Source organism: Sapajus apella, unplaced genomic scaffold (genome assembly GCF_009761245.1).
Source record: "Sapajus apella isolate SASKATOON/1434 unplaced genomic scaffold, GSC_monkey_1.0 scaffold62, whole genome shotgun sequence".
Taxonomy (NCBI): domain Eukaryota; kingdom Metazoa; phylum Chordata; class Mammalia; order Primates; family Cebidae; genus Sapajus; species Sapajus apella.
The window spans coordinates 11,472,275-11,491,635 of NW_022437002.1; the positions used below are offsets into that span (position 1 = coordinate 11,472,275).

The following is a 19,361-nucleotide window of genomic DNA, read 5'->3' on the forward strand; positions in this document are numbered from 1 at the left end:
ACCCACTTTGTTCTCCCAGGCAAAGCCCGGCTTTTCCTGTCTGCCAACATCTTTTATCAAACCCGGGAGCTATTTACTCCTTAGGAGCTCAGAGATTTTTTTTGCAGTGCTAAACTCTTTGGTCTGTGGTCGTATAGTGACTGTTGGTCAGGTCCCCCATCTGCTTTGCCTCCTCTCTGTGGCAAGTGACAAGCCGGGGTCTGGAGAGCCAAGGACAACAGTTCAGCCTGAGGTGGGGGAGCTGTGGGGCTGAGAGCAGGAAGAGGGTCCCTGCCCGGGTCTCCAGCCTCCCTCCACCGACAGCATCTTTCATTCTCCATCCTCACAGCAACCCTGGTAACAGCCACGGTCTGCATCCCCATCTCCCAGATAAGGACAGTGAGGCTCAGAGAGGCAGCGCCATGCCTAGGATAGCACAGCCTCTATGCGGCTGAGCCAGGACAGACCCAGGAAGCCTGACTGTCCATCCAGTGCTCAAGGAGATGACATTTCTGTTGTCAGGCCAGGTTTTCAGGGTGCAGAGAGCTTTCTGAGGAGTCTGGGCCGAAGAACCCAGGGCACTGAGCAGCAGCAGGTTTTGTGGGGGCCCTCAGCCATTTGCTTCCTACACTAGGGCAGAAGGCGGCATGGCCGAGCCTCTGTTCCCCGCCACCCAGAGCTGGTGGTGGGCTGAGGTGGGGGGCAAGCAGCAGGAGGCAGCCATTCACCATCACTGAGCGCCAGTGCCAGGCACAGGACTCTGGCCCGTGGGATCTGGATGCCACCTTCCTAGTTAGAGGACAGGGTGGGGATGTGGGACAGAGGAGACCATCTGTGAAACTGGGGCTGGGGCTCTGTCATCAGGACAGGCTGGCCCCAGGCACAGGACCAAGAAGACTTATGGATGGAGTCGCCCAAGAATGTCCCCTCGGGAGCCACCCATCAGAATGAGTCACCACCCAGCTCACATCCTACCTCCCCTGGCATCCCCTGAGTCAAGGCATGCACAGCCTGGTGGGGGCTGTGGCTATGAATTGGGCAGCGGCTACCCCTGCTGTGTGACCTTAGGGAAGTTCCTCATCCTCTCTGAGCCTTGGTTGCTCCTTGGAAAATGAGGTGCCTGGTGATCTGTCCTCAAGGTTGTTGTGTGATTGGTTGATAGAGGGGAGGAGCAGAAAGCCTGTTCCTTTCCCCTCCGACGGTGAAACTGGACCTGGCCTCTCTTGGCCCCAGACCCTCCCAGCTATGGCCTGGTACGGAGGTGACAGAAGCATCTCCATATGTCTTGTACACATGTGAAACCTAGAAACAGATTCAGAAAGCCAAACAAAAGGTGTTTGTACCTGTTTTTGGAATGAAAAGTAGCACGTGAACTTTCAGAGCCTTACAATTCCTCATTTCATTCATGTGAGACTGTTTTGCCAGCCCATGGGCTCAGGGAGGTTAAATGGCCAGCCCAGGGCCACACAGCACATCTGGGGTGAATCCACAGCTGTGGATTCCAAAGCCCAGCTTCTTCCCACATCAGCTCTGCATGTTTCATTAAGACCCGGGGCCTCCAGCACTGCAGGATTAACAGGCAGGTCGTTGTTAGTGGAAGCCCAGGCTGTGGGTGGGCACAGCCAGCTGTCAGAAGGGCCTTCTTTATTCTGATGTGCTAATTGCACTAGTGGAATTCTCTCAGAGTAGCTTTAACTGGCAACTACTGAGGCTGTGGCAGGGTGGGGTAGACACATACCAGGATGCTCTCCGTGTTTGGAGGCCCCTGAAGGTCAGTGGCCCCAGAGGCCACCACGGGATCTAATAGCAGGGTCACTGGGGTGTCACTGCCCACACCCAGGCTCCCACACCTGCTCCCTCCTGCTCCACCTCTCCTATCAGCCTCATCTGGCTCCCGAAAAGCCAGGCCTGGTACCCTAGGCCCCAACTGTTGATGGCAGCCTGTGGGACCCAGAGGGTGGGGCTGTCACAGGCCCCCTCCGTGGCTCAGGCCTCTGTGCAGAGCCCTGCTTTAGGAAGTCAAGCCTGCGTCCTGATGTTCAGAGCCTGCGTTGGGAGGCCAGGGCTGGGGCAGAGCCGGGGCCCTGCCTGGCCTGTCGTCCATATCAGCCTGTAGACCTGGGCTTTCTTGGGCAGGACAGTGATGGAACAGGTGGATTCTGTCCCTGGTCTCTCTGTGCTCAGGGAGGGGAGAGCCCTGATCCGGGAGGCAGGACCCAGGTTCTTGTGCTGCCTGCGCCCGCCATTAACTCCTGCATGTCCCGGGCCGCGGCCCTTCCCTTCCCTAGGCCTCTGCTTTCTCGTCCATTCTACAGTGATGGCATCAGAAAGGCAAGGTGCCTCCCATCCCTGACCCTGTGGCTCTGTGGCAGAAGCGTCTTCTCACAACACCGCCCATGCCCTGGCCCCAGTGCCTCAGGCCGGCCCGGCCCCTCCTGAGGGAGGAAGGATGGCAGGAAGGACCACCTCTGCGCATTCCTCCCAAATCCTCCTCCACCCACGTCAGCAGAGAGGCAGGTGCCCATGTTCCAGATTGAGAAACTGAGGCATAAGCAGGACTAGCAAGGAGAAGTCCAGCCAGGACCAGAATGCAGGCATCTTCTCTTTCATCCTGATCCCTTCCTGCACCAGACAGATTTGTTCCCATGGTCTCTGGTGGCCGTGGACAGGAATGTTGATGAACTGAGCCTTCTGGGTTTCGGAGAAGCAGGACTGAGTGGGAGTTCAGGACCTGGCCCGGGTCCTGCTCTGCCCTTGCCAGCCATGTGACCTGGAAGGATGGCACCGTCTCCATGGGCCCCAGGGCCACTTCCTTTGCTTCTTTACTAGGGACTTCTCTCATTTTCCCATCCATTCATTCATTCATTCATTCACCAAATAGCTATGTAGCACCTACCATGGGCCAGGCACAGTTGTAGTCACTGGAGATATAGCTATGAAGAAAGTAAAGTACCTGCCCTCAGGGAGATGACTTTCTAATTTGAGAGAAACATAATACATGCTTGAGCTCTAAAGGTACTTGTTGGGTGTGCTAGATAGTGACGCCCCATCTGGAAACAGGAGGGGCTGAACAGTAGCACTTCAGCCTGTCGCCCAGGCTGGGATGCAACGGCGTGATCTCGGCTCACTGCAACCTCTACCTCCCAGGTTCAAGCGATTCCCCTGCCTCAGCCTCCTGAGTAGCTGAGATTACAGGCGCGCGCCACCACGCCCAGCTAACTTCTGTATTTTTAGTAGAGATGGGATTTTGCCCTGTTGGTCAGGCTGGTCTCAAATCCCTGACCTCGTGATCCGCCTGCCTCGGCCTCCCAAAGTGCTGGGATTAGAGGCATGAGCCACCGTGCCAGCCCATAGTCCATCCATTCTTACGGACATTTGGGTTGTTCTGAATGCTGTTATACACGTTCCTCAGTGGATATATTAAAGCAGGACTTTAGTCTTACGTGTGTTGTTTGGGAGCTGTGGGACGCTGAGCAGCTTGCTGGAAGTCCCTGAAGCTCAGTTTCCACATATTCAAGACAATGTAAGTGAGCCGGCCTCCCAGGGTTGTGTGCAGTGTGGCCAGCTGGAGGCTGACACACAGTAGGAACTTCACAGATGGGGCTGATCGATTGCACCCCATTTCTGCACCATTGCTCACTTGGAAGCCCCTTCATAGAATGCACTTACCTCCATTTTTGTTAGATGAAAACTCCACCTAACTTTTAAATGAAGGTGGGTCAGGGTTTCCATAAATCTCTCAGCTCCTACCCCACAATCCCATACAGACAGGCTCTTTCCAGACAGAAGTCCCACCTGCATTGCATGCACTTCTCTTAGGATTCCAGTCGCTTTCTGCCTGTGAGATCCAGGGGCACACCTAGCCTTTCTTTCTCCTGCTCCTCAGCAACCCCGGAACAATCTGAGAACGGAGACCAAGTCTGACTCTTCCCCGAACCCCCCATGGTGCATACAGCCCCTGTGTGGCAGGAAGTTGAGGGAAAGAGGAGCCCAGCCGGAGGCAGGGAGCACGGAGAGCCGGGAGGAGCCTGGGCCTGGGCAGGTGGGACAGAGCGGAGCCGCCCTCCCTGTCTATGTGGGGCCGACAATGGGTGCCGCAGCTCCCTGGGCCCTCCCCTGGGACCCCAAGTCCCCGCTGGGCCCTGCCTGGAGGAAGGGGGCTTCACAGGCATTCTCAGGTGTCTGTTGACAGGAGGGCCTTATTGGCGGGTGACCCCCATCCCGGTATTTCCCATTAATTCTGGGGCCGCTCATTTCACATTGGCCCCAAGTGTGACCATCCACATCACAGGCCTCCAGTCTGACACGTGACCCTGGAAACCCTCTGCCCCTCCTCTGCCTCAGTCTCCCCACCTCTGCAAGGTTGCCTGAAGGCCTTTCCAGCTCTGACCAAAGAATGTGCCCACCCCCTGCCCACTGATGGGGGCTCCTGCAGGGTGAGACACAGGGTGGGGAGGTTCACCCAGCCCCCCCTCCTCCCCGGGCCTCTTCCCCACAGGCAAGAGAGGATGTGTCACCATCTTTCTGGAAAATTCCCACAGTTCAGTTCTTTCCTGGGATTTAACTGGAGGAATTGCATCTTTCTTGCTCACATCTCCTGGGATCTATTCTTGGCCTTGGCAGGCTTGATGTGGTGGCGTGTGTGGGTGTTCCCTTTTAATTTGGGGTCCAGAGCCGTCTGAGGCCGGACCGGTAATTATGAGAGCAGCGCCATATATGGAAACAGCCCTTGAAACAAGCCAGTGATGAGACCCGGCTGGAAATACCTCGACATGGAGCCCTGGGCCGCCTCGAGGCGGTGCTGAGATTTCTGGGTGGGAGAAGCCTCTTCAGGACGCAGAACCGACAGGTCATGGGTCCTGGCCTCCCTTGGCCTGCAGAGGCTGTGGGGTCTGGGCCTTGTTTCGAGTCTGAAATGGGGTCTCCCTTCCCACCTTTGCTGCCTGTGGGACCAGCCAGGCAGGCCCGGCCCATGCGCCCCGAGCTCTGGGGGAGCCACCATCCACCCGCAGGGGCCAGGCTGGGAGAGAAGGCAGGTCCACAGCAGCGGGAATGTCGGTGGCTTCTGATGGACTCACACGGGGACATGGCAGCCACACCCAGACTGGCAGCGATACCCAGCCCAAAAGGCTGTGAGTGCCAAACACGGAGCCGCTGTCCTGGGGACAAGCGGCCCACAGGAAGAAAGTCTGGGACAGCCCTGCTCTGGGGCCCTGGAACATGGCAGCTGATGAGCCACATGGGAGCCTCTGATGTCCACACGTGGCTCGGTCCCGGCCCTCCACGGGCTCGCCGTCCAGAGGAACAGTTGGATCAGAGACAGCAAGGCCTGGCATGGGGGCTGGGAGAGGCCGAAAGCCTGACCTGCGTGGGGTCTGAGGACTGGGAGGCTTCTCAGCTGAACAGAGAGGGGCAGGCTGCCCGGGGAGAGCAGCTTCCAGGAGGGAGTCTGGGGGAGGCGTCTGCAGCCAGAAGGCACAAGACACTCGAGGGACAGATGGCAGGGCTAGCACAGGGAGGGCCTGGGACACTCTTCCTGTGGGCCCTTCGGGGCCAGGGAGGGTCTGAGGGGAGGCAGGACGGGTCACAGGCCACAGGATTCTGTTCTGAGCTGAAGGAAGATGGTGTCTTTTGAAGTCTCACTTTTTGGTCAGAAATAAGACAGATTTAGGTTGTCTGGATGAGACTAAATTGCCCAGGGCACAAAAATAGCTAGGGCCCTTGTTGGTGTCGGGCTGAAGGTCTCAGGGTTTGGCATCTGGAGGCTGGTGGCCAAGCCTGGTGAAGGCCACCTCCTGCCCACAGTGGCCTTGAGGAGGAGGCTGAGGGCTCTGTGATTGTTTATTTTCCCAGAGCCACAGGGAGGTGGTTCAGAAAGTAGCCTTTTCTGCTTTGCATGTGCAGCTCTGTGGAAGGTGGCGTTGTCTGTCCTGGACTCTGAGCCAAGCCCCCCAGCTGGTATGTCTCGATGGAACCGGCTGTCACCAGTCCCTGCTGGCTGCAGAAAGCTCTACAGGTGTTCTGTGGCCCAAGTGACTTCTCACCTCCCAAGCTCATGCACTGTCACCATATTGGTTGACAGCAATAGACATTTTGAAGTTCTTCCCAAGTCACAGGGCTTCTTTGAATCACCGTGCTGAGTTCTTGGAGGCTGAGAAACAGGAGTTCTTGGAGATGAACTTGCCTTGCCTGTCACCCCAACCTCCTCTCGTATACCTCGGCCCCTGACCACTAGATTCCAGCCACACTAGCCTCCTTGATGTCTCTCGAACATGCAGGGCCTTTGTGTCCGCTGTTCCCTCTGCCTAGGAGGCTGTCTTCCATCTCCTCACTCACACAACTGGCTTCTTCTACAGTCAAAAGTATTTTTACCCCTTACTTTCTAGGTGGTTTTTGGTTTTTTTTTTTTGAGACAGAGTCTCATTCTGTCGTCCAGACTGGAGTGCAGTGTCGCAATCTTGGCTCATTGCAAACTGCCTCTCAAGTTCAATCTATTCCCCTGCCTCAGCCTCCCAAGTAGGTGGGATTACAGGCACCCGCATCACGCCCAGCTGATTTTTGTATTCTTTTAGTAGAGATAGGTTTTCACCACGTGGGCCAAGTTGGTCTTGAACTCCTGACCTCAGGTGATCCACCCACCTCGGCCTCCCAAAGTACTGGAATTACAGGCGTGGCCACTATGCCTGGCCACTTTCCAGGTTTTAAACTAATGAATGGATCCCTAGCATTTTTGAAAGGCAGTGTTTCTCCACTACTAACAACCTTGCCTCCCAGGCAACATTTGGCAATATCTAGAGACATTTTTAGTTGTTGCAAGTGGGGAGCGGAAGGGAGTGCCGCTGTCAACTAAGGGGCGGAGGCCAGTGATGCCGCTAAACCTCCTGGCCAAAAGTGTCACTGGCGCCACAGTTAAGAAACCTGTTCATGGTGACCAGTGTTTGATGGCGATGATGATCATGGCCTCACCCTTTATTAGATATAATGTCATCTTATTCTGTCTTGTGTTGCTGTAACAGACTCCCTAATGCTGAGTAATTTACAAAGAAAAGAGGTTTATTTTATTTTGGGTTTTTTTTTTTTTTTTTTTTTTTGAGACGGAGTTTCGCTCTTGTTACCCAGGTTGGAGTGCAATGGCGCGATCTCGGCTCACCGCAACCTCCGCCTCCCGGGTTCAGGCAATTCTCCTGCCTCAGCCTCCTGAGTAGCTGGGATTACAGGCACGCGCCACCATGCCCAGCTAATTTTTTGTAGTTTTAGTAGAGACGGGGTTTCACCGTGTTGACCAGGATGGTCTCGATCTCTTGACCTCGTGATCCACCCGCCTCGGCCTCCCAAAGTGCTGGGATTACAGGCGTGAGCCACCGCGCCCGGCTATTTTATTTTGTTTTATTTTATTTTGAGAGAGAGTTTGCAGCTTTCTGGCTGGAGAGCAATGGCATGATCTTGGCTCACTGCCACCTCTGCCTCCTAGGTTCAAGCAATTTTCCTGCCTCAGCCTCCCAAGTAGCTGGGATTACAAGTGCCTGCCGCCACACCCAACTAGTTTTTTGTATTTTTAGTAGAGACAGGGGTTTCACCATGTTGGCCAGGCTGGTCTTGAACTCCTGACCTCAGGTGATCCACCCGCCTCAGCCTCCCAAAGTGCTGGGATTACAAGCATGAACCATTGCACCTGGCCAAAAAGAGGTTTATTGGGCTTACAATTCTAGTGGCTGAAAGACTCAAGGCTGGGCAGCTGCATCTGGTGAGAGCCTCAGGCTGCTTCAATTCATGGCAGAAAGTGGAAGGACGATGGGTGTGTGAAAAGACCACATGTGCTGAGAGGAAGCAAGAGAGCAAGCCAGACTTTTTAACAGCCTCCCCCGCCTAGAAAACGCATCCATTTCTCTGAGAGGCAGAACCCACTCACCAGCCCCCTCCACCATGGCTTAGTCCATTTGTGAGGGACTCACCCCCATGACCCAAACACCTCCCACTAGGCCCCACCTCCCATCACAGCCACATTGGGGATCAAATTTCAGCACGAGTTTAGCCGGAGATAAACCACATCCAAACTGTAGCAAGGGCTGTGTTATCTGTACTGTTTACCTTGCTTTTTTCTTACTTTTTTCTTGAGGCGGAGTCTCACCCTGGAGCGCCATGACTCCACAGTCACGGCTCACTGCAGTCTCCATCTCCCAGGCTCAAGCCGTCCTCCTGCCTCAGCGTCCTGAATAGGCTACAAGCAAAGGGCTGTCGTGCCTGGCTAATTTTATCTGTTTGTTTGTTTTGTTTTGAGACAGGGTCTCACTCTGCCTCAAAACAGTTAGTGCAGTGATGTGATCTCAGCTCACTGCAACCTCTGATGCCTGGCTAATTCAAAAATATTAGCTATTTTTTTTCATTTGCTAATTTTAAATTAGCCAAAATCTAAATTTTAAAAAAAATAGCTAATTTAAAAAAATGATGTTGCCCAGGCTGATCTTGAACTTCTGTCCTCAAGAGATCCTCCTGCCTTGGCCTCCCAAAGTGATGGGGTTACAGGCGTGAGTCACCATGGCCAGCTGGGACATTTTCTTAGAAGTACAGTTTCTGAGTCACAGCATGTGTCGTTTTGCTAGACTATTGTCAGATTTCCCACCCTAGGGATTGTGCCATTTTGCATTCTTGCCATCGATGCACAGAAGTGCTCAGGTCTGGTCTTAGGGTATCTTACTCACAAGGCCTTCTCAAGTATCACACCTAAAGAAACACCACACTGGACTGGAATTGGAGGTGTCAGTATGACCTCAGATATTTCAAACCTATACACATATATATATATATCTTTAGATAAACAGATACATATACATGTGTGTTTTTGCACACATTAGTGTACACACGTATATTTCCTAGCTCTGTCCACTGAGAGAGCCTAAAGTACTGACACTCCAGGACAGTGAGCAGCCCACGTCTTTCTAACTATTTCTCCCAAAAAAAAGAAAAAGAACAGAACTCCTTGCAGAAATGGCTGATTCCAGGGGTAGGGATGGGAATTCCCACGATGCACCTTGAGCGTCTTGCAGTGCCAGTTAGAAGTGCTCAGAAAAGGATGGTGGAGTGGCCAGAAGGACACAGGAACCAACCTGAAGGAGCTGCCAGTGACCAAAACTGGACCAATTTTGAGCAATGAAATAAATAACAATAGTATTGGATATAGCCCATAGAATAAAATAAACACCCTTTAATCCATAATGATATAAAGAAATAATTAGGCCAGGCACAGTGACTCACGCCTGTAATCCCAGCACTTTGGGAGGTCAAGGTGGGCAGATCACCTGAGGTCAGGAGTTTGAGACCAGCCTGACCAATATCGTGAAACTTTGTCTCTTCTGGAAAAAAAAAAAATGCAAAATTAGACAGGCATAGTGGCGGACATCTGTCGTCCCAACTACTCAGGAGGCTGAGGCAGGAGAATCACTTGAATCCAGAAAGCAGAGGTTGCAGTGAGCCAAGATAGTGCCATTGCACTCCAGCCTGGGAGACAGAGCAAGACTCTGTCTTAAAATAAATATTTAAATAAATAAATAAATGCAGAAGAAAGGACAGATCTTCGATTCAAACGAATTCCAATTAATTTGGCCAGGCACAGTGGCTCACACCTATAATCCCAGCACTTTGGGAGGCTAAGGCGGGCAGATCATGAGGTCAGGAGTTCAAGACCAGCCTGGCCAACATAGTGAAACCCCGTCTCCACTAAAAGAAAAATTAGCTAGGCATGGTGGCACATGCCTGTAGTCCCAGCTACTCAGGAGGCAGAGGCAGGAGAGAACCCGGGAGGTGGAGGTTTCAGTGAGCCAAGATCATGGTACTACACTCCACCTTGGGCAACAGAGTGAGACGCCATCTCAAAAAAAAAAAAAAATGAATTCCAATTAATAAATGTAGAAGAAAAGAAGGAAATAGAAAATCACGACTCCAGCCTGGACAAGATGGCAAGACTTCATCTCTACGAAAAATACAAAAGAATTAGCTAGGTGTGATGGTGCGTGGCTGTAGTCCCAGCTACTCGACAGGCTGAGGCAGAGGATCCCTTGCGCCCTGAGCGGTTGAGGCTGCAGTGAGCCATGATTGTGTCACTGTGCTGCAGCCTGGGTGACCAAGTGAGACACTGTCTCAATGAACAAAACAGAAGAAGTATTTTCCTTATGATATTTATTATTTACAAAATGAAAAATCGTGACATTACAGTGGAGAAACCTGGCAGACGCCACCGTAACCAGGGAATGAAAGTTCACGCCACTGGTAATAAGAAAGATTGCTGTCAGATTGTCCCATTCGGTGCTCTGAGAAGGGCGTATCACTTCTGTGGTATTCTCCAAAATCCGTGACTTTAACCTGAGCATGAGAAAACAGGAGACAAACCCAAACTGAGGGGCACGCTACAAAATAACTGACCAACACTCTTCCAATGTATCAAGGCCGGGCGTGCTGACTCAGGCCTGTAATCCCAGCCCTCTGGGAGGCCAAGGCAAGAGGACTGCTTGAGCCCAGGAGTTCAAGATCAGCCTGGGCAGCATAGTGAGTCCTTGTCTTGCTAAACAATTTTTTAAAAATTAGCTGGGCATGGTGGTGTGTACCTGCGGTCCTTGTTACTCCAGAGGCTGAAACGGGAGGCTCACTTGAGCCCAGGTGGTTGAGGCTGCAGTGAGCTGTAACTGCACCATGTGCCACTGCACTCCAGCCTGGACTACAGAGCGAGACCCTGTCTCAAAAAAAAAAAAAAGTGTCAAGGTTGAAAGGGAAGAAAAGACTGAGCAGTTGTCACATCAGAGGGACCCAAGGGAAAATGACACTAAAGGTATGAATAACATGGGATCCCAGATTGAATCCTTGACAGAAAAATGCTATTAGTAGGACAGTTGGTAAAATTAGAGAAAAGTCTGGATTTAGTTAACAGTTTTGCATCAATATCAATTTCCTGGTTTTCTTATACTACAGATTGGTTACGTTAGATGCTATCATTAGGGGAAGCTATCAGGGAAAGAATGTATGGGAAGTCTCTGTACTATTCATGCTCCCTTTAGATCTAAATCATCTAAAAGTATTTCAAAATCAAGTTAAAAACATAAATAAAGCAGCCCCACACTCCCTGCTTCATTCCCAGTCTCACCGTCTCTGTGTGCTTCATAGCACTTAGCACATATGCTGATCTTGGTTGGTTGATTGTTATCTGACTTCCCTGCAAGGCTGTAAACCCCATGGGGGCAGGGGTTGCCCCATCTTACTTACTGCAGTGTCTCCTGCACCTCAGTAATGGCTTGCACACAATTAGTGCTGCTTTAAAATGTGCTGAATAACGAATTGATTCATATTCCTGGCTGTGACCAGGAAAAATGAATGAGGAAGTCAGTGTTCTTATAAAGCCTTCAGACCGTGAGAAGGCAACAGTCAGGGACCTCCTCCTTCATGCCCAAAAGTGAAATTATGGAACCCTCAAAAATAGGATCTCTGTCACAGATTTTACAGATAGGGGAAATAAATTTACTGCCCAGAAACCTCACTCTACACATCAGTGGTTCCTCCCAGGGCCACCATGGAGAGGGGATTCCTGGCAGGATGTATCTCAGATGTTTGGGATCAGGACATTAGCCAGAGAGTATCCCCCACATCGACCCCCCCAGCCTATCTGAGTCCGACAGGGAGCCCTGGGATGAACTTCCCAACCCTAGAACTGGCAGCAGAATTTTACTGGGAAAATCCAAGAAATCACGTTGTGCAGACCTTGGCCTTTCCCATGAATTCCCTCCCTGGACCCTCAAATACCAGCAGCTGGTGGGAAGCAGCAAGAGTCATTTTGCGCTGTGTGTTCAGTACCTGTCTAGAGGCCTCCCGCGTTTTTGGCTGGTTTCAGCATGGTTTTTATGCTCATTTCCGACAGAGGTGGTTCACTGTAGTGGAAGGCACCTAGCCAGGAGTCAGGGTTCCATTTCCACATGTGGGAACATGGGAGGAGATTGTATTTGGTGCTTTCTGTCTGAGCCAGAACTGGCGGACGGTCCCAGTGGCACTGCTGAGGTGCTGCCGCTCAGCCGGGCAACTTTGGGAGATTCCGACCTCGGTTCTATGGGAAGGTGGGGGCTGGGGCTGCACCGACAAGGAAATGCTCCCGAATGGTGTGGGAGAAGCATTTGCTGGACGGTAACCAAGCACTGGCTATAGTCAACAAACCTGGCTCTTCACAGTCTTCATTTGACCCTGTTTCAAAGTGCTGTTTTGCAGGCGTGGACACCGAGCCCAGAAGGTTTAAGAAGTACCTTGACAAAGGTGAGGCAGGTGAAAGGAGATAGATAACTGATAGATTTCCATGGTATATTTTCTCTCATTCCACACTTTTTTTTTTTTTTTTTTTTGAAACAGCATCTTGCTCTGTCGCCAGGTGCCAGGCTGGAGTGCAGTGGCACAATTTCGGCTCACTGCAATCTCCGCCTCCTGGGTTCAAGCAATTCTCCTGCCTCAGCCTCCCAAGTAGCTGGGACTACAGGCACACGCCACCACGCCCAGCTTTTTTTTTTTTTTTTTTTTTTTTTTTGGAGTAGAGACGGGGTTTCACCATGTTGGCCAGGATGGTCTCGATCTCTTAACTTTGTGATCCACTGACCTCAGCCTCCCAAAGTGCTGGGATTACAGATGTGAGCCACCGCGCCCAGCCCATTTCACACTTTTATTTAGGAAAAAAACAAAACTGAATGTCTCCTTTTCCCCATCATGGCCACTGAGTTTCAGACGTGGCCTCCTGATGTTCCTGGCTGGATGTTGTCACTTTGATGCTTTAAATTGGGAAAGCAGCCATTAGCCTCCAGAGGCATGGCCACCACTTCTATCCCATGGCCCCTACCCTTCCACAGCCCTGGCAGGGAAGGACAGAATCCCCACTCTGCAGATGAGGAGACTGAGGTGACACAGGTCACCCACAGGGTCAGGGCTGGGACCAGGAGCCCAGCTACTGGTCAGAGAATCTACCTTATTCAATGCTGTCTTAGAGGCTAAAGCAGGGGCCGTCTGCCCACAAACCTTCATAGGGGTAAATCTGGGCCCCAGCAAATGCTCTTCCTCAGCCCCAGCTTTTGAGAAATAACTTTCCTGGTCCAAAGGCACAACCACTGGACAGCTGCAGACCCACATGGCTCCAGCGAAGAAAGGGCACTCCCTTTGCCCCATCACAGTAATGCCAACAGCAGTGCCACGCCCCAGGAAGTTTTATCTGTTTCTGATAAAAATCATTATTTTCCTAAAAATTTCCCAACCTCCAGGCTTGCCTGGAACAGCCAGGGGAGGCAGTTTCCTGTGCTGGAATTCCTGGGTAGTTTAGCGATTTCACAAGCCCACCGCAAGGAGGTTTGGAACTGGGGTCAGTTCAACTAAGACTCTTGAGCCAGCCTGGGAAGACCCCCAGGTCAGGCAGGGAGGGAGGCTGCAGAGCACGGGTGTCCCCCCAGAGCTGATGGGTTTGTGGGCTGTTCCCTCAGTCCTTGGATCCCACATGAAGTCAGCATGTAGCCTGCTGACAGGGATACCAGTGAGCCCCAGGAGCCACCCAGCAGCCCTGCTGTGCCCTGGGACAGACGCGGTTAGCCATGCTTTGAGAGAGGACAGGAGAAGGTGTGACTGAGCTGTTCCGTCACTGTGTCATGCCCTGTGACAGCCAACAGCACGAACTGATTTCATCTTGAAATCCCTCCCCAGCTGCACCTCCCGTCCCGGCAGTGGGCAGCCTCTGGATGGCCCATGTCCCCTGAGATGCCATCGGTCATGTCCCTGTCTACAGGTTTCCCTGCAGAGCCGGGGCCCTTTTCTGATTCCTGCACAACCGTGTAACAGACGGGGGTCTGTAGTTCCTGAACCCACTAAAACTGTCATCCAAGTCCTGCTGTGTAAGTGTGTTAGGGAAGAGAGCACGAGTGTGTAGATATTCATGCTAGGAGGTCCAGAATTCTGCCATCAGCAATGATTGCCTACAGGGCAGAAACCCAGACGTCACCTGCATCACAGCAACTGAGCAGCTCGGCTCTCAGGCACCCTCGGGTGCTGTGGGACGAGGCAGGTTCATTCCCGCTCCACCCTGGGCTAGGATGAGCGCCTACACACGTCTGGCCCCATCCCCCGCCCCGCACAGCTGTTTGCCTGCCCATGGCTGGACCAGGTCCCCACCGCGAGGACAGGAAGTGCTCCCACATCCGCTGCAGCCCGCACAGCCTGGTGCTTTTACAAACCTGACTGTGGTCACTGAGCCCAGTAACCAGAGAGAATGTTTAAAAAGACTCACAAACATATCATTGAAATCTCAGTGTTGGGCACTGGGCGGCTCCCACCCCTGCCTTCTGGAAACACAGATTTCTGGAGTTTAAAAGAGACGGGAGGCTAAAGTGAGACTGCCCTAAATGTAGCGTCCCGGGCATTTCCGGGCACCTGGGGCAATGTGGGCTTCATTCCTTTGTTTGACTGGCAGGTCAGCCCCCGCCACAGGGCCCTGCCGCCCATCTCGCCTCCAGCCTGGCCTCTACCCTCGCCTCCGCAGTGTCTTCTTATTCCCCTCCACCCACGCCGCCCCCTGCTGCCCCCAATCCCTGTGCTCCCCACTGGCCAGAGGCACAGCCCAGGCTCCTGGCCGGGGATTCGCACCCTCAGCAGGCAGGCCGCAGCCGAGCTCACGCGCAGTCCCCAACGTTGCTGACCTGTGGGCGCCTCCACCCCTGTGCATGCGAGGTCCCCTCTCCCTAGAGCGCCCCCTCTGCCACCTCTCCACCTACCAGGACCCCATCCCACCCTTTAAGGCCAGTTCAGATGCCACCTGCTCACATCCCACCACCCAGTGGGACCCTCGACCTCCCTAGCACCTGACGGGGCCACTCCGGGAGTTGTCACTCCTGCCCTGATTTTTCTTGTTCCTTTCCACATTTCCCTCCTTCTTCCTGCACCTTGTTCCAGAAAGGAAACGTGGGTCCCCTGCCCTCTGCTGTCTTCTGGTGCTTGCCCTGCCCTCAGGCCCCTCCGCTCTGACCCTCTGCCCTGGCTGGCCGGCCCCTGCAGGGCCCATCTCCCTGACACCGTGGCAGATTCACACTCGGGCCTCAGCCCAGCTCAGCTGTCAGCCCTGAGCCCTCCCGGCTGCACCTCTCATCCCAGCAGTGGGCAGCCTCTGGATGGCCCGTGTCCCCTGACATGCCATCGGTTGTGTCCTTGACTACCAGGTTTCCCCGCAGGTTCAGGGCTTTTTTCTGCCTTGGGTCCAATGTCCATCTTCTCTTTAGCTGGAAGCTCCCTCCTCTGTCTCATCTGTGGGTCCCAGCACCAGCCAGGGCCGAGAAGGGGCGCAATGGGAGTTTGAGGTGTGGAGCCTGGGGCCTGTTGAGCACAGCCAGGTGCAGGGCTCAGGGTGTGCCTGGCTGCAACAGCCCCTCAGCCCTGCCCACGCCACGGGGCCAAGCCTGGAACACACATTTGAAGAGGACGAAGCCAGCCCCACCCAGGCCTCCTGGGTCCCCCTGCACCTTGAGCGGTGGGCAGCTGGGGACAGCGGCCCACTCCAGAGCCTGAGCCATTCCAAGTGCCAGCCCAGCTCTGTTTTGTCTTCTAGTGGAGCGAGACCGTGCCCTGGGCCACCAGGAGCCCCACTGGAAGGAGTTCCACTTTGACCTGACCCAGATCCCGGCTGGGGAGGCGGTAACAGCCGCGGAGTTCCGGATTTACAAGGTGCCCAGCACCCACCTGCTCAACAGCACCCTCCATGTCAGCATGTTCCAGGTGGTCCAGGAGCAGTTCAACAGGTGCCTTCCCCTTGGCCTGGGTGCTCCCCACCCAACCCGCCTCATAGTCTCATGGTCAAGGCAGCCCAGCAGGGAGTGGGGGTGAGTGGAGCCTTTCCCAGAGGACCCAAAAGAGAGCCTCAAAGACAGGGAGGTGCTTGGCCCAGGGCCCCTGCACTGTGGGAAGAGCCCCAGTGTTGGAAATAGATGCTCAGTGCCACAAAGAAAAATTAGCACTGAGACAAAGGATATTTCAGCAACACAATTTTTCCTTCCTGGCCTGCAGGAAGGGCACTCTCACTGGCCATCTTGCCGTGAGAGTGCAGTGAACAATGGAAAACATGCAAATGTATCCCTTATGCATTTGGGGTCGTCCTTACTGCTGTGTCTAATCTGTTGGCTGGAGCCTGACCTCACAATCTAAACTTAACAGTTATTAGCACACTTTAACAAGAAAGGAAACTTTAAAAAGGAAATTTTCTACTTCCCACACTCAGTGACAGTCCTGCCTCAGATCCCTGTCCTGCCATCCTGGCTGTGGGGACTTGGACAGGTCACTGAGCCTCAGTTTCCCCATGTGTACACCTCTGCTGAGGCAGTGAGATGAGGCTCAGAAGGGGCACAGACCAGAGCCAGGTGGGAGACGCTCCTGTGACAGCCCTCAGGCGGGCCCTGCAGACACGGAGGCAGCTGTGCCGGCCGCCAGTTAATTGTTCTTTCGTGTCCACAGGGAATCTGACTTGTTCTTTTTGGATCTTCAGACGCTTGGAGCTGGGGATGAGGGCTGGCTGGCGCTGGACATCACAGCAGCCAGTGACCACTGGTTGCTGAAGCGTCACAAGGACCTGGGACTCCGCCTCTATGTGGAGACTGAGGATGGTGAGGCTGGGGGCTCTGCGGGAGCAGCTCCTGGGGCTCCTGTGTGCCAACACAGGCAGTGGTAGTGACCTCCTGTGGCCATGGGTGCCCGGCCTCACCAGCTATGCCTGCTGCGAAGGTCAATGAGGTTCAGGGCTCGAGGTCTGGCCTGGCGGGGGTGCTCCCTCCTCTCCTTCTGCTTCCCAGGAAGTGGGTGGTTCTTCCCACGGAGCAGCCTCCACCTTGGGAGTTTCTGTCCTGGGAAGGAAAGGAGGGGAAGTGGCTGTATCCTCAGGTGCTGAGGCCAGGAGGCTGGGTTTGAAGCCCAGCCCAACGGTGCCCTGCCTCAGTGACCTTGGCCAGGACTTACCTTTCCAGACCCTGTCTTCTCTTCTACAGGATGGGGATTCATGCCCTTGTTCACTCCACAGGTGATACTGGGGAGAGCCTCCTTTATACCAGGCAGTGGGAATATGAAGGCCAAAGTGGGCATGAGATGGGCGTGTTTGAGGTGCGGCAAGGGGAAGCACACGGCAAGGGGCCGCCATAGAGCAGCGGCGAGGACGGGTTTCCAGAGGCCATTCCGAGTCAGTGTAAAGCAGGGCCAGGGGCTGGGGTTCTTAGCGTGATAGCAGTGGAAGACAACAGGACCTGATTCAGGTTTTTGTTTTGTTTTGAGATGGAGTCTCACTCTGTCACCAGTCTGGAGTGCAGTGGCACAATCTCAGCTCACTGCAACCTCTTTCCCGGGTTCAAGCAATTCTCCTGCCTCAGCCTCCTGAGAAGCTGGGACTATGAGTGCGCGCTATCAAGCCCAACTAATTTTTGTATTTTTAGTAGAGATAGGGTTTCACCATATTGGCCAGGATGGTCTCGATCTCGACCTGGTGATTCGCCCACCTCAGCCTCCTAAAGTGTTGGCATTACTTGCCCAGCCTGATTCAGGTTTTAAAAGAGAATCCTCTGAGATGCCCCCTCTCTCAGGATGGAGCCGAGCTCCCCACCCCTTCCGTGGGCTGCGCTCAGTGACTTGTTTCTTGTCCTAAGTGCGGCGTGGACAGGGCGTGGGGGACATGATGCGCAGCGCCTCAGCCAGGTGAGGAAGGCTCACTGCAGTGACCAGCACGGCACTAGCATGTACCCTGGGTATAAGGCAAGGAGAAGGCCCCTTCCCTGAACCCGAAACCCCAGTCCAGCCACGAGCAAACCATCAAGCCCGAAGAGAAGGGCTTTTGCAGAATACCCGACAAGCGCTTCTCAAAACCACCAAGCTCATCAAAAAAAGGGAAGGTCGGAAAATTGGAGGAGCCCAGAGGCACCTAAGGAGACCTGCTTAGTGCATGTGGGGTCCTGGGTGGGGTCCTGGACCAGGGAAAGGGCCTTAGGGAAACGTTATGAAATCCAGATCAATCACAGTATTTACTTAATAAGATATCAGTATTGGTTGTTAGTTATGTGAAAGGTACCCCACTAGTGTAAAATATTAACATTTCCCAGGGCAGCTGGGTCCAGGTGTATGGGAACTCCCTGTGCTGTTGTTTTCTTCTTTGAGACAGGGTGTGGCTCTGTTGCTCAGGCTGGAGTGCCGTGGCACGATCACAGCTCACTGTAACCTCCAACCCCTGGGCTCGAGCGATCCTCCCACCTCAGCCTCTATACTATCTTTGCAAATTTTTATGTAATATCAACTGTTGTAAAATTAAAACTTTACTGAATATATGCATAAAATAAAGAACCCCCTACTTCAGTGGGGAAGAGTAGACTGAGCTGGATGAGAGTGAAGTCAGAGAGGCCCGTGGGGGCCCCACAGTGGTCCAGGTGGGCGCTGCGAGCGGCTTGTGGTAGCAGTGGAGGTGGAGGAAGGTGGGTTGATTTCAGCGTCAGGACGTGGTTATAGCTGGCAAGGAGGTGAAGGAAAGGGAGGAAGCCTGAATGATGCGTGGATGGAACCAGTGCATTGTTTCTAATAGATTTTTCTTTTTGGCCTGCACTGGGGAAAGATAGATGAAGGGCAGGTTTGAGGTGGGTGGTCAAGGGTCTCTTTTGGCTGGAATATTATTGTGCCCCCTGGGATGTTACTGAGATCCCTGGTCCTCATGGAAATGCCACTCCAGGGAGAAGTGAGCGTGAAGACCCAGGTGTGGGAAGTGCTGGCATGTAAGTGGATTTAAAGCATGGGGCGGGACCAGGTCCCCTAGGGAAGGAAGGCCGTGATGGAGAAGAGAGGGGGCCTGGCCCAGAGCCCTGGGACCTCCACCACCCAGAGAGCTCTCAAGGAGGGGCCACAGTGAGCCCAGAGGGACCAGCCAGGGAGGGAGCAGAACGCCTGGAGGGTGAGGTGACCTAGACGCCAGATTAAAGTGTTTCCAGAAGCAAGGGTTTGTCATTTGTGTCCTGCCGTGGGCACTGAAGGCAAGGACAGAAGTGACCGAGGGTCTTGCCACACAGAGGTTGAGGACCCAAATCTCCGGGGAGTGTGGGTCTGACTGGGAGGTGGAGGGAGACAGGCAGTGGGGGCAGGAGACCGTGCTTTCCAGAACCTTTGCTGGGGAAGGGGAGCAGAGACAGGGGCTGGGGCTGGAGAGAACCAGGGACAAGGCAGGCCCTTTACAGGTGGGGAGACGCCTGCTCACTGCTGTGGCGATGGAGTGATTCTGAGCAGAGGGAAGAAAACTGCAAAATTCTGCACAAGTTGGATCTAGGAGCTGGAGCTGGGAGCTGGAGTGGGGCAGGTGGAGGGGGGAGCTGGAGGGGGGAGCT

General features: G+C 53.7%; 1 protein-coding gene across 2 annotated transcripts in view; it reads left to right on the forward strand.

The window, feature by feature from the left end:
• The window catches only part of BMP8A (bone morphogenetic protein 8a), a 31,025-nt gene that overhangs the window by 1,353 nt on the left and 10,311 nt on the right, over positions 1–19,361 (forward strand). For both annotated transcript variants that reach the window (XM_032247571.1, XM_032247572.1), the window contains exons 2-3: positions 15,575–15,764; positions 16,474–16,622. In XM_032247571.1, the coding sequence (XP_032103462.1) occupies positions 15,575–15,764; positions 16,474–16,622 (339 nt within the window). The remainder of the gene's footprint in view (positions 1–15,574; positions 15,765–16,473; positions 16,623–19,361) is intronic.